This window comes from Paramormyrops kingsleyae, chromosome 3 (assembly GCF_048594095.1).
Source record: "Paramormyrops kingsleyae isolate MSU_618 chromosome 3, PKINGS_0.4, whole genome shotgun sequence".
Taxonomy (NCBI): Eukaryota; Metazoa; Chordata; class Actinopteri; order Osteoglossiformes; family Mormyridae; genus Paramormyrops; species Paramormyrops kingsleyae.
In genome coordinates, this window is record NC_132799.1 from 19,004,849 (window position 1) to 19,017,650 (window position 12,802).

A 12,802-nucleotide genomic window follows, 5' to 3' on the forward strand; every position below is an offset into this window, starting at 1 on the left:
TCTATGAAGGGAGAAACATGGTTGAGCTGAGGCTTGCAAGCAGGTTTACCAAATAAGACGGAAGTGGTGGAGTTCAGTCGGCTCCAGAAGGATCACACACATACTGTAGGACCTGCTGGCTACTGTGGCCTGCCTTCTTGAAAAAGGAAACTGGAAAAGATGGAAGCCCTGTCCACAGAAACTACAAGACAAACAGCTCCAGGCCTTTCTTGCTTGTGTTTCCTCATTTCAGGCTACAGCTGATATCTTCTGAAAGGGGCCATTGACCACGCCAGATGGAGCATGTTGAGGTTTTACCTGTGTGTCAGTAATCTTTGAGAGACATGGGCCAGTTGTAGCAGGAAGCCTACAGAGATATCTGCTGGCGGCTCTGAATCTTCAGTCTGCTTCAGCCCAGATAAAGTGCTGTGATCTATTGGCTTCGTGTCGCACCACTCAGAAACAATCATGGGGCAGAAGAGCGCAACAGACACTGGGGTTATGTTTAAAACATTAACCCCCCCCCCCAACAGGCTTTAAATGGAATGACAATAAATGGTGGCATCAATCATTGTCTGGGAATGGATTCAGCTCCTCACACGGGTGTTTGGAGAAGGGGGGAGGGGGGTATGCTGGTACTATCAGTGTGGTGAGTGTGAGGTGGAAGCCTGACAGATTTTCTTTCTCCGTTTCTTTTTTGCTGTTTATGTGCATAGGATGCTTGTATCTGCTCCCCTGTTGATTCCTCAAGTACTCATAAATGTGAGTGTGCTCTGTGTGTCTGTTTATTTTCCAGGTGGAGGGACAGAGGACCGCCATGAGGAAAAAAAAGCACCAGCCGTGTTCTCATGATGTTTTCTGTGCTATAATGGTCCTCGGGGTGCTTTTTAAAGCCACGATGCACGGTAAACCAAACTTACTCTAAGGTGGAGTGGCTCAAGAGCAAATGGAAATCTTAGCACAAGAACAAGGCTGCGTCACATTAATTTGAACAAAGATTCAAGCACCCGATGTAGGTTCGGTCAAGAACAAGGCTAACTGGCCCACCGGCTGCTTGCACAAAAGGTATCTTCAGGCTGTTGAACAAGACAGAATCATCTTTCTTCTGTGCTTTTCCACAAATTTTCCAGTGGAAAAGGGTTAGTTCAGAAAGCCCCAGGCCAGCGTCAAGGCCATGCAACAGGAAGCAGCCTCCTTGGAGATACTAAATAACACAGCATTTCATTGCACAGACTCTACAAAGCAGATGCAGATGCTACAAGGCTGCAGTGCTGATGGTGGGTCAGGTTGTATGTCATTACAGCCTCCAGCTATCTGGCATTACTTTTTTACTCACAAGGCACCACAGAGGATGGAAAGCACATGGCATGTTGGAGGCCAGCAGCTGGGCCACCACCAGCGAACATGGAGAGCCAGACCTCATGGAAACTGCAGTTTTCCTAGTAGACTAATGGAGGTTTTTGGAAGGCTGAGCTGCTCTGGATATGTGTGGATTATGGAAGCAGTACAGTAACAGGATCGCAGCTAAACCTAACTTAGGGTAGCATGTTTTGGGTGTGATCCAAGTCCCCTATCAACATGTTTTTCTGTACTTATTAATAATTCAGTATAAAACAAGTGGAGAAATCAGGCAATTAAAAAGGCAACATTACAATGGCATTTTCTTAAAGTGCCAAGGGTAATTTGTTATATTTATTTGTAATTTATCTGACTATCACTACCAGGGAGCCAGACAGAAGCTCAGCTCATTAAGCCAGTGGGGTAGATGCCATCTAATGCCATCTGATGGGAACTGCAGCGTTACCTTAACTCACCTAAACAACGATGGCCAGCTGGGGACAGTGGGGGCAAATCCTACTTTTTATTTTACCACATATGATGCCACGAATCATGTGATCTCAGCTCACACTCAACCACTAGCCGATGTCAGGATTGATGCCTCTCGCACCCAAGCAATCATGGATCTAGCTTCTGAAGTGATCCACATAGTTCTAATGAAGCTGATACGTAATTGCAGCAAAAGGGCATTTCGATTTACAGGAGATGGGCAACGCAGTGAAGTGGGTTGGGGGGGGCACTCACCCTCACAGCCTCCATGATGCCCCAGGCGGTGGCCTGGGGGGCAGTCGGCCCTGCATCGGTACGAGCCCAGAGTGTTCTCACAGCGCCACCCCTCACAAATATTCTGCCCAAACTCCTCACACTCATCCACATCTGTGTGGAAACACAGGAGTCAGGTGTTGGATGGCACAGTGAACAGACAACACAACCCAGAACCAGGCCTGCTGCTAGAAGCTTTTTACCCAGAGAAAGTACATTTATGTCATACTGATCTCATATGTAAATATCTAAATAAAACCTAAACAGGTTTTTACTACACAGGTCCAGTAGCAAACGCCATTGCCTGCATGAGCACAGCATGCTGGGAATTAGAGCTTACCCAGGCAAGTGCTGTTGTCTACCTGCAGGCGATAGCCTTGCTCGCACTGGCAGTGGTAGGAGCCTTCAGTGTTGATGCAGGAGCCACTGCTACAGCGGATTCCACCCGAGCACTCGTCCACATCTGCAAGACACACAAACCCATAGGGGTCAGCACATCCTTCTGTGGCGGCCCTGTAGCCAGACCGGTGCAGCTAAAAGGCAGAGCAGACACTGCAGCATATGGTCATGGGTCTAGATTGCATTGACTAATAACCTAAAGGTTCTGGGTTTACATCCCATAAAGGGGGGCTCCAATGAAGATAAGCTGATGCACCCCAGGGCTAAATAGTGCAACACACAGGAACATGTGGTGACAATGTGGTGACACAAGTTAGTACTCAGACTATTTGGGTGGGGTAGGAGTGGCTATTCTACTTCAAATTATCAAAAGAAAATCACTAACATGAACTCATTAGAGTAAATAAATGAATAAATTAAAATAATAAATAAATAATGACTAAATAAAATATGATGAAATAAAAATGGATGATGATTTCACAGTGAGTGCTCTACAGCCCTGGAAAAATTTTTAAAGACCACAGCACAATTTTTTGTTTCACTCATTTTTCATTTTTCAATTTATGGGTGTGCTTCTGTGAATAATACATATTTTTTGCAAACTGCAGCCTGGTTCTTCCCTGTTTCTCATTAATGAAGGGCTTCTTTCTTGCTTTATGGGACCTCAGTCCTGCTTCTAGGAGCCTGATACAAACTATCCTAGCAGTGCACGTCACACCTGCACTTAATGTTTTCCAATCGTTTTGAAGGTCACTTGATGTCATCTTTCGATTCATGAGAAGCTGTCAGATAACCGTCATCTCTGGCATTAGAATATCACTTCTGCCCTTTACCTGGCTGGCTCTTGGTCATTCCCAGTGTCTCCTGCTTCACCTTATTCTTGTGTACTGCTTTCTTAGAAATTTTGTTTCTGGAAGCAACCTGCTGCTCAGCGTAGCCTTTTGCCAACAGAACCACAATTAAACCAGGATTTAAAAATACAAATTTGTTTAAAAATATGGAGTAGTCTCTTACTTTTTTTCCATGGCTGTATATGATACCGATTACTGAAGATGTAAACCACAGCAAAAATGTCATTTTTTTTAAACATTGGATAAAAGCTGGTGATTGGCCTTTTACTGGTTAAGGGGTGATAGAGGATTTCCAATCACAAAAAATAATTTACAAAGCCCCTCACCAAGAACTTGAACCAGGCCGGACAGCACCAGCAACTGAACCCAGAGAAAGATATATTGTTTACAATCCGCCACATCACAGCTCTTACCACATCAAATCACTTCATTTGAAAACCAGCTCAGGATTTTAATTAGCTTCAACGATCATCTTTGACAAAATGTAAAACAAAGCCAGAATAGCAAACAGCAGAGACACCCGATTCTCGTCTCACAAAACAATTTGATGACTTGAAAGAAGCTAGCCTAACAAGAAAATAACCCATGATCCCTCTGATCAGATTGGATTGTAGTATAGACAGACAATCCAGACTGAACCAAAGGGTCGATGACAAGAGGACATAAACAGTGATCACCATCCATCCATTTTCTGTAACAGGGTCACGGGGGGTTCAGAGCCAATTCCGAAGGCTACAGCCTCAAGGTAGGGAGTAACTCAGGATGGGGTGCCAACCCAGCGCAGGGCATACTTACACACCATTTACTTCCACATGCACACCTACGGGCAGTTTGGTAACTCCAATTAACCTCAGCATGTTTTTTGACTGTGGGAGGAAACCAGAGTATCCAGAGGAAACCGCATGCCAACACAAGGAGAACATGCAAACTCAACACACATGGAGCCATGGTGGAAACTTAAACCCTGGTCCCAAAGGTGTGAGGCCACCACTGCACCACCATGCCACCCCAATACAGTGATCTGTTCTGAGTAAATAGGACAGAATCAAAACTATCATTCCCCTTCCTAAAACATCCAGAAATGATACCAGAGTTGATACATGTCAGCTTTTACTCTCCTCTGCTGTGAGTCCCTGTGGTGTCTGGTCTGAACAATCCAACTGGATGGGGGATTTCTCATCTCTGCCCTCTTTCTTTGTTAGCCATGGTTCTGTATTCTGTGCTCAGAACCCAATTTTGCTATGCCACCTGCTGGTGAAACCCTGGCGTTTGAATTAACAAACAAACATTGCTATTCTTGTCTGACATTTCCACATCTGGGTTCCTTGTCAGACCCATATGACTATAAGAAGACAGTATAGCTGTATATTGTCAATAACAGGAATAAAACTGCCAATTAGCTAACTGTCCTCAACTCGGAAAGGTTAATCTAGCTCCCTCAAACCCAGAGGTAAGGGGCCGGCAGGGTTCCACAGCACGCCCGAGCCATTGGAGACGTTAGCACAAAGAGAGCAGCGGCTGTCTTCCTGTGCGTCTAGACAGCTGGCTGAACACTTCCTCCGCACATCTTCTCTGTGGCGGGAGTGGGCATTTACAGCAGCCCTGGCACAAGGGGAGGGTCCTGGCCCAGGTCCCCGGTGGAAAAACAGAAGGAGCAGATGGGGAAGTCATTAAACATAACCCTCCCCCTCCAGAGACAAATCCAAAACATCAGCCCCGTTATAAACTCCCTTATGCAGAGAGCCAGGGACCCGGAGAGAGCAGGACAGATAATGCACTCAGGGACACCAGTGCTCATTTACATAGGGCATTCTGTCTCAAGCACCGCCAATGTGTGGCGGCCACTCACAGCATGTGGATAATGCAGCGACAGACACCAAGGAGGATAATTTACTGACACACCAACACTGGAGTAACAGAATTCACATATCTAGGAGGTTTGTGGCCAAGAGCCAGCAAGTCCAACATCACCATGGAAAGGAGGTATAGGCAAACCTTGACAGGTGTGGGGGTCCAAGTCTGTCGCAAAGCCAGCATTGCAGACACAAAGGAAGGAGCCTTGGTTGTTCATGCATGTGCCTTGAGGACCACACAGCTCTGGGTCATCCACGCACTCGTCTGCGTCTAGAGGGGTGGAAAAGATTCATGGGTCACAGGTAAATGCACTTGCCTGAAGGGGTGCAAGTGGGCATAGGTACAGTATAGTGTGACAATTAATGTGTGTGTTCACACGTATGTGCTCGCAGATGTATGCCCTCACCCTCACAGTGGGTGCTGTTGTACAGATGGAAGCCGGGGGGGCACACACAGAAATAGGAGCCCAGGCTGTTCCTGCAGTCAGCCACACCCCCACAGGCCTGCAGCAGCTCCTTGCACTCGTCCACATCTGAAAGTGTACTCATAGGTTAGCCTCCCTACAGGTATAACCCCTCTCCACAGGTCAGTCCCCATCACTAGTAAGCATCTCTTCACAGGCTGCCCTTCCTTAGATTAGTCCTACACAAAATACAACAAAACAAGCCGAGTCTCGGTGCCGAGTCTGGGCTAGAACCCTGAATGTATCTGACTCTAGGATCAGGCTAAACTTCTGTATAACAATGGACACTTATCATCACTATAATCCTGCATTACTATACCACTAACACAAACTTTGGTGACACCAAGACCCACTCGCCACAGAGACCTTACCATCACACTGGTTGCCAGCAGGAGAGAGCTTGAACCCGGGACTGCAGCTGCACACGAAGGAGCCCTTGGTGTTTTGGCAGTGACCCATGGCACATACCTTCTCATCCTGGCACTCGTCCATGTCTGTTTCCATAGGAACAGTATTTGGCCATGAGCAGGAGGCAGCAAGCATGCCAGAACATGTCTACGATGCAACTCTTAAGCACAAAACCCACAAGGGTGTCAAAAAAGATATTGAAAAGCATGAAAACAAACTGGGTAGTCCTCACAGTACGAGACCCCCAAAGCAAAAGCGTTGCATGTCACTGTCATTAAGTTTTTACTACTTCTGTCAGTATTTGTGGAATTGTATGTTTTATTCAGCATAACTCCCAGCAGGCCATTAGATGGCTGAGACCCTGAGACAGGCACAGCAGGGACCACAGACACTGTGCTGAACTGTGAGTTATGCTCCTGCTCATTAACCTGTGCACCAAAGGTGCCATATTTAGTTTGTCACTATACCTCCAGTCTGTGGCTTTATGAATAAAGTGAAGTTTACTGGGAGTCTTTTGCTTTGAATCTGTGACTCCAGTTTTGGGACTGCTTTTTAAAACCCTGCCCCCCATAAACGGTACCTGTGCATGCTCTGCCATCCACTGTCAACTCATATCCGCTGTGACAGGTACACAGGAAGTAGCCTTCTAGGTTGGCACAGTTGCCATTGGCGCACATGCTAGGGTCCCGGCACTCGTCGATATCTGGTCAGAGATCAGAGGGGCATCTGTCAGAGGACCCAGTAAAATGGTGGGGATTCTCGACCATCGGATAAGTTCAAAAAGTGCGGGCCTGAGACATGTTTACAAATTAGAAGAACAGTACAGGGCCTCACCAACAGCCTTAATCTACAGAACTGTCTGGACTGTGTCTGTCTCAGGTCATAAATATGAGCTTAATTTGCCTTCTCTTGACTGCATCATGAAAGTCCAGCACCTTGTTGTAATCATCTGAACGCTTGGAGTTGGTTTCGGTGGGGTTTTCATTCAGCTGGGATGTACTGTGGAACGATGACTAGAGCTCTGGAGCGTCTGGTGTGCCTTGTGTTCTCAACCACTGCCAGCATATGGCACCTACCCCCAAAATGCTAGTTACACAGTAACATAAGCAATGAAAAGGTCAAAGGTCATGGGCTCAGTTTTATGCCGACTGGAGCTAGTATAAAGCAAACGGTCCATATTACGTAATATGTTATTTTTGCCCATAGTTAAAGACCCTGCGCTGCTTTACATATATGATTCCACAGAACCTCCCCCTTTGGGTTTACATGCATTGTCATGGAGAACACCAGACATGAATTTTAGAATTCTTCAGCTCTGAAAGTGTGGCTGCTGGTCTGGATCATGGGGCTAGTCCATTCTGGGGCTGCACAAACACACTTACAAATGCACAGACAAGACAGTACAGACCTGAGCCCCTGCCCCTGAGCATCAGGTCTACAAACTCTGGGCTGGGCTCCATCCTGCAGAATTGTGTTGGACTAAAGCAATGACCATCCAAAGGACATTGTCCTACCTTGCTAGACCTTAATAAGCAGATCCATGCACTGGTAGAGCTTCCACTGTGCACACACACACACACACATAAACAAACTCTCACTTTCACACACACAAACACACACGCAGCAATCACACTTTTCCAGTTCCGATTTAATTGAAAATGAATTTAACTTGTTAATTTAGCAAATGCTTTTATCCAAGCGACATGCTAGTGAAAGAGTAGGGTCAGCCAGGGTCCCTAGAGCAATTGGGATTAATGGAGCCATGCTCAAGGACCTACTAGTGAAATGCCAGATATGAGATATGAGAACCTTCTGGTGACAGGTATACACACCACCCAATATTTTACATAAAATAAATCATTAAATTAAACACAGAAGATAGCCTAACCGTTTGATGAGTGAGCTTAGGTACTGACAGGGAATCTCAGTGACGTACCAACACAAAGGCCTCCGCGACCCTCAAAGCCTTCAGGGCAGGGGTCGCAAATGAAGGACCCAAGGGTATTGGTGCACATCCCAGCTGGGCAAATATCAGGGTCCAAGCATTCATTAATATCTGCAAGACAGGAGGATTTCAGAGTACATAATATCGAGGGTAGGTCAAGTGTACACCAAAGGCAGACCAAAGGTACACTAAGAGTACACCAAGGGTACACCAAGGGTAGGCTAAGGGTACACCAATGGCAAATAAAATTGAAGTCCAGGGTACACCATGGGCAGAACAAAGGTATAGCAAGGTTACTAAATTGCGCACCTTCCATGTTTCTCCCTGTTTTGCACCATATACTTTCTTTTCCTCAGCAAATATATTAAAAACAAGAGTATACAAGTGAACAGTCCCTGAAAATAATGGTATATTATACAGATTGCTTCATGTTTGGAAACGGTACCAAAAAAGACTTTTATAGGCTTTCCATCAGCTCTTTGATTACAGGTACCAAGACAACGAGGCCCACTTTAATACCAGTACCTTCACAGCGGCCCATGTGGCTCATCCTGTAACCGTTTGGACATTGTTCACAGGTGTAGGAACCTGGTGTGTTGACACAGAGGCTGTCCTGGCCGCAGACATTGGGGTCTTGGCACTCATTCACATCTGCAAGGAACAGAAAGGGAACATTCAGCATGTCTGCTGTCAAATGTTCCTTCACCTAGCAGCTGGGTGGCCACCATCACCAACTGCCATTCAAAAACTCTGGCTGCCATTCACAAACCCTGCCTGCAAAGCAAGACTGCCTGTTAATGATTAACTCCCTTTGAGTTAGCTCATAACAATTCTGATACATCATGGGAAGTGTTACTGGCCCTTGTCTTCCTGTGAGACCTCTGACCCAGCACCAGTGCATCAGGGGAAATCTTCTCAGTTCCCACCAGACTGATCAATAGCTCCTCTGCCCAATACTGGCACCCAGATTCGACCTTTGCACTGAGCAGCTGCTTTCATTGCCCACCATGTCCTCTGGGCCTTGTCTGATTTCCTGCCAGCTTTCCAGAGGTTGTCGTCTGGAGAGGAAAACCACTGTACTGTGTGCTAGGCTGTTTAACAAGCTACCCCTCATTTCAGCCAGTAATTCTTCAGTGTTTTTAATGACAAATAAGTCTGTTCTATAGGCAGAGAAATCAGCTCTTTGTCTGGGCCTGACAAGTCCAGTAAAAGTTGCTTGAAATGGTCACACAGAACTGGGACAAACCAGAAAAGGCATTTTAATTCAGCATTTTCTAGGCAGACAATTTTGTTTCCCCAACATCCTGGCAACTTTCACATTTAAATGATGCTAATTAAAGAAGTAGTGCAACTGAGGGCTGAACAATTGCTACTCATTAGAAGCACATTTGGAGGCTGGAGGGAAAAGACTGGATAGAGATTAATAGAGTCTATTCTACAGATCAAGTAGACACATTACAATGAAAATCAACCCATCCAAATACACTCTACTGATAATGGGTTGGTCTTTTTGAAGGGTTACCATTCCATTATTAATCTGTATGACATGCCACTCATTGCAAGCATGCATCAAAATGCTACCATCAACAACATGAAAACAAAGATTTCTTTCAGTCTGAATTATAGCCCTCAGGTTTCTTTCAGACTGGGTTAAAGGTTTCAGATCTCTTTCAGACAGGATCATTGCCGTCAGATCTCTTTTGGATTGGGTCACAGACTTCAGATTTAATTCGGAAGAGCTTAAATCCCTCAGATCTCTTTCAGACAAGATTAAAACCCTCAGACTTCTTCTAGTCTGGGTTAAAGCCATAAGATCTCTTTCAGTTTGTTCAAACATTTATCAAACTTAATTACAAAAAATGTCTGAATGACCTCATGAGCTTATGGTGACACTCAAACTACTACCCAACACTTCATTAAAGCAGTGAGGTAACATTGTATTACCCATCACTGCAGTTCACCACTATGTACCTTTGGCACCGCTCTCTAGCATGTGTTTCTGTGGGGACAGTGGTGATATTCTGAGGCATGCATGTAGCATGCAACTTTATGGGCAAAACTTTATGTTCGCAGGAAATTAAGAAAAGGCCATTCCTACCCAGTGCAGGGCACCTAATTATTGCGTCTGCAATATTTATATATGCCAGATCAGGAAGACGATTATTTGAGCGTTTGCTAATGGTGCATACTGTGACATTTCCAAAAAACAGCCTCCCTCTGGGGACACCGCTTCAAAGCCAGGACCAATTGACAAGAAAACTAAAGACTAATACACACAGAAACCTAATTGCCATCCCAAATGTGTCCCGGTCTGTTAAAACATGATGTTGACCAACGCATGGTGCTTCCTGTCAGGAAGTGCCCTGCCCATGCATCCAGGCATCTGCATTTTCCCTTCGTTTTATTTTGCAGTACAGGAAAGCTCTGGTAAGTAAGTCTGGTAAGAACTATGATGAGGCACCAGTACATCAGACTAGCTGATTCCTATGAGCAGAATAAGAGTTGAAACTGGTTGAAGGGGGCACAGTTTTACCTTGGCAGGTGGTCTTCTCCTCATCCAGCTGGTGACCATCATGGCATACACAGATGTAGCCTTCTGGAGTGTTGTAGCATATCCCAGGGCCACATATATCAGGGCTCAGGAGGCACTCGTTCACCTCTACAGAAGGATGGGGGGGGGGGGGGGTGGTGGCAGTTAAAATCTAATCTGGTCAAGACTCACTCTGGATTCTATACAGCAGTCAAAGCTGGAGGTGAAACCTTGCACACTGAACAGTACTTTTCTCCAAAGCCAGCCTAGACACCCCCCCTCCAATATAGCCTAATCCTTTTAGTACACACCATCCCACCGCTTTCCAGACCCCGTGTGGGCTCACATCTCAGGTCACATTCACACAACACTGGATGTGGCCCACCCCACTGGCCCAACTCTCAGATTCTGCAGCGTGCCGCTACCGCCCTGTGATCCTGCTGCTGGTAATCAAATAAGTTATAGAGACACAGAACAATGTGGCCACTGTATATCCTCCGTCCTTTTTACAGTTCAGAAAAAATATAACTAAACAACTTCCTTGAGCTGCTCAGAAAAAAACATTTAAAAGGGAACCACTTTGGGCTTCTGGATGTGGTTTTGTTTTCCTCTAATGATATTAAAATTACACACTGAATGTCGGTCTCGTAGACTGCAGAAATGTCGATTTCCAAGTAATGCAGTTAAGTGGTGAAGGGATATGAAGTAAAGGTGAGCTTTGAGGGCATTTTGTGTTAGTATAATATAGTGCCCATGGTAGAAGGAATTGGTAAATCGTGCTACATTTTTTTAAAAAACTACAAAAAATACACGTTTTCAAGTAATTCTCTAAAAATAAAAATGTCAAATGAAAAATACAAATACAATGAACAATGCAACACAAAGAAAAACTAAATAGAAATGCAGGTAGAATCAGCTCTGTTTTTGTTTTTACTCCCTCATTTGCGCTCTGGTTGTGGGTTGCAATTTACATGACACTGTACCACCCACAGGAAGCAAAGACTGTCGTCCGCCATGTTGGTGCATTTCTTGTCTGGTTGAGGTACAGTGGTACCTCAGTTCTCAAACTCATTGGGACTCGAATTTCTTATAAGTCGAACCAACCAGTTAGAAAAAAAATTACCTATAGCTTGATCTGAATCTCATAAGTCAAACCGTGAACGCCGATCTAAGAGAACTTGGACGCACGGGAAAATGAGTCACACGGCACATCTCTCAGTGGAAACAAAGGGCAAAGCTTCAGTCTCAGCCTCGCATTCGCTGTGATATCATCGTGCATGTTTACACTAGCTGAATACATATATTTAGACAGTAAAAATACATTTAGACAATGATAAGTAACAGTAACAGTAAATTATTATATAATAAAATACATTTACAAATAAAGATTTCTTATTCATTATTTTAATATTAATAATAAACCCTTAATACATTTAATTATAATAACATTGTCGTGCCGAGCGGGGACGGAATGGAGACAAAGGCGCAGACGTCAGGGTATCGGGGGATACGGGGTTTAACCCTACTATGGTATTCGGGTATGTGGGACCCAAGTTCACTGTTTCCAAAAAAAAAAAAAACACAACAAATTTTTTTTTCAACCTGAGATTCAATGTCCTTGGCTTATTTTCTTTAACGAGCATGGTAAGGGACAATTTGTTGTCGAGTACATATTGTGCCCCCCCCCAACACATTTACATGTCACTGGTGGTATTCGGTCTGCTAGACCCGGGAACAATGCAGGTGTGGAAACTGTCTGTAAGGAAACAATAACACCACTTTAGAAGCATTGTTTCCAAATACCTCAAACCTAATCCCATCATACCTATCATACCAAACATTTACATCACCATCAACCATGAATACCCCCAATCAACTTCTCCATGCCCATCCAACCTCCAGTAATACCTTGGACCAGTGTAGGTCTCTAAACTGTCACTAAGAGAACAATAACACCACTTTAGAAGCATTGCTTCCAAATACCCCAAACCTAAACCCATCACACTAATCATTTACATCACCATCAACCATAAATACCCCCATCAACTCCTCCATGCCCATCCAACCCCCAAAAATACTGTAACTTTCCCATTCATGCACAATACCTAATCCCATCAGACCCATCATTGTAATTTCTTTTCAAAATGGAACTGGGGAGGGACACAGCAAATAAATAGCTCTGCTTATGCGGCTTCTTTCTAAAAACAATCCAGTATGGCGAAGAGAATCTCTGCTCAGAAGGCCTTAGACATCATTTTAGAAGAAAGTGAAGA

General features: G+C 44.8%; 1 protein-coding gene across 8 annotated transcripts in view; it reads right to left on the reverse strand.

Moving 5' to 3' along the window:
- Positions 1-12,802, reverse strand: part of ltbp1 (latent transforming growth factor beta binding protein 1) — a 78,997-nt gene that overhangs the window by 12,393 nt on the left and 53,802 nt on the right. For all 8 annotated transcript variants that reach the window (XR_002837075.2, XR_002837076.2, XM_023803093.2 and 5 more), the window contains 9 exons: positions 10,533-10,658; positions 8,525-8,650; positions 7,991-8,110; positions 6,635-6,757; positions 6,018-6,140; positions 5,590-5,715; positions 5,325-5,453; positions 2,420-2,542; positions 2,062-2,193 (listed from right to left, as the gene is read on the reverse strand). Coding sequence is in view for 6 of the 8 variants with exons in the window: in XM_023803093.2 (XP_023658861.2) it covers positions 2,062-2,193; positions 2,420-2,542; positions 5,325-5,453; positions 5,590-5,715; positions 6,018-6,140; positions 6,635-6,757; positions 7,991-8,110; positions 8,525-8,650; positions 10,533-10,658 (1,128 nt within the window). In the remaining 2 variants the exon portion in view is untranslated. The remainder of the gene's footprint in view (positions 1-2,061; positions 2,194-2,419; positions 2,543-5,324; positions 5,454-5,589; positions 5,716-6,017; positions 6,141-6,634; positions 6,758-7,990; positions 8,111-8,524; positions 8,651-10,532; positions 10,659-12,802) is intronic.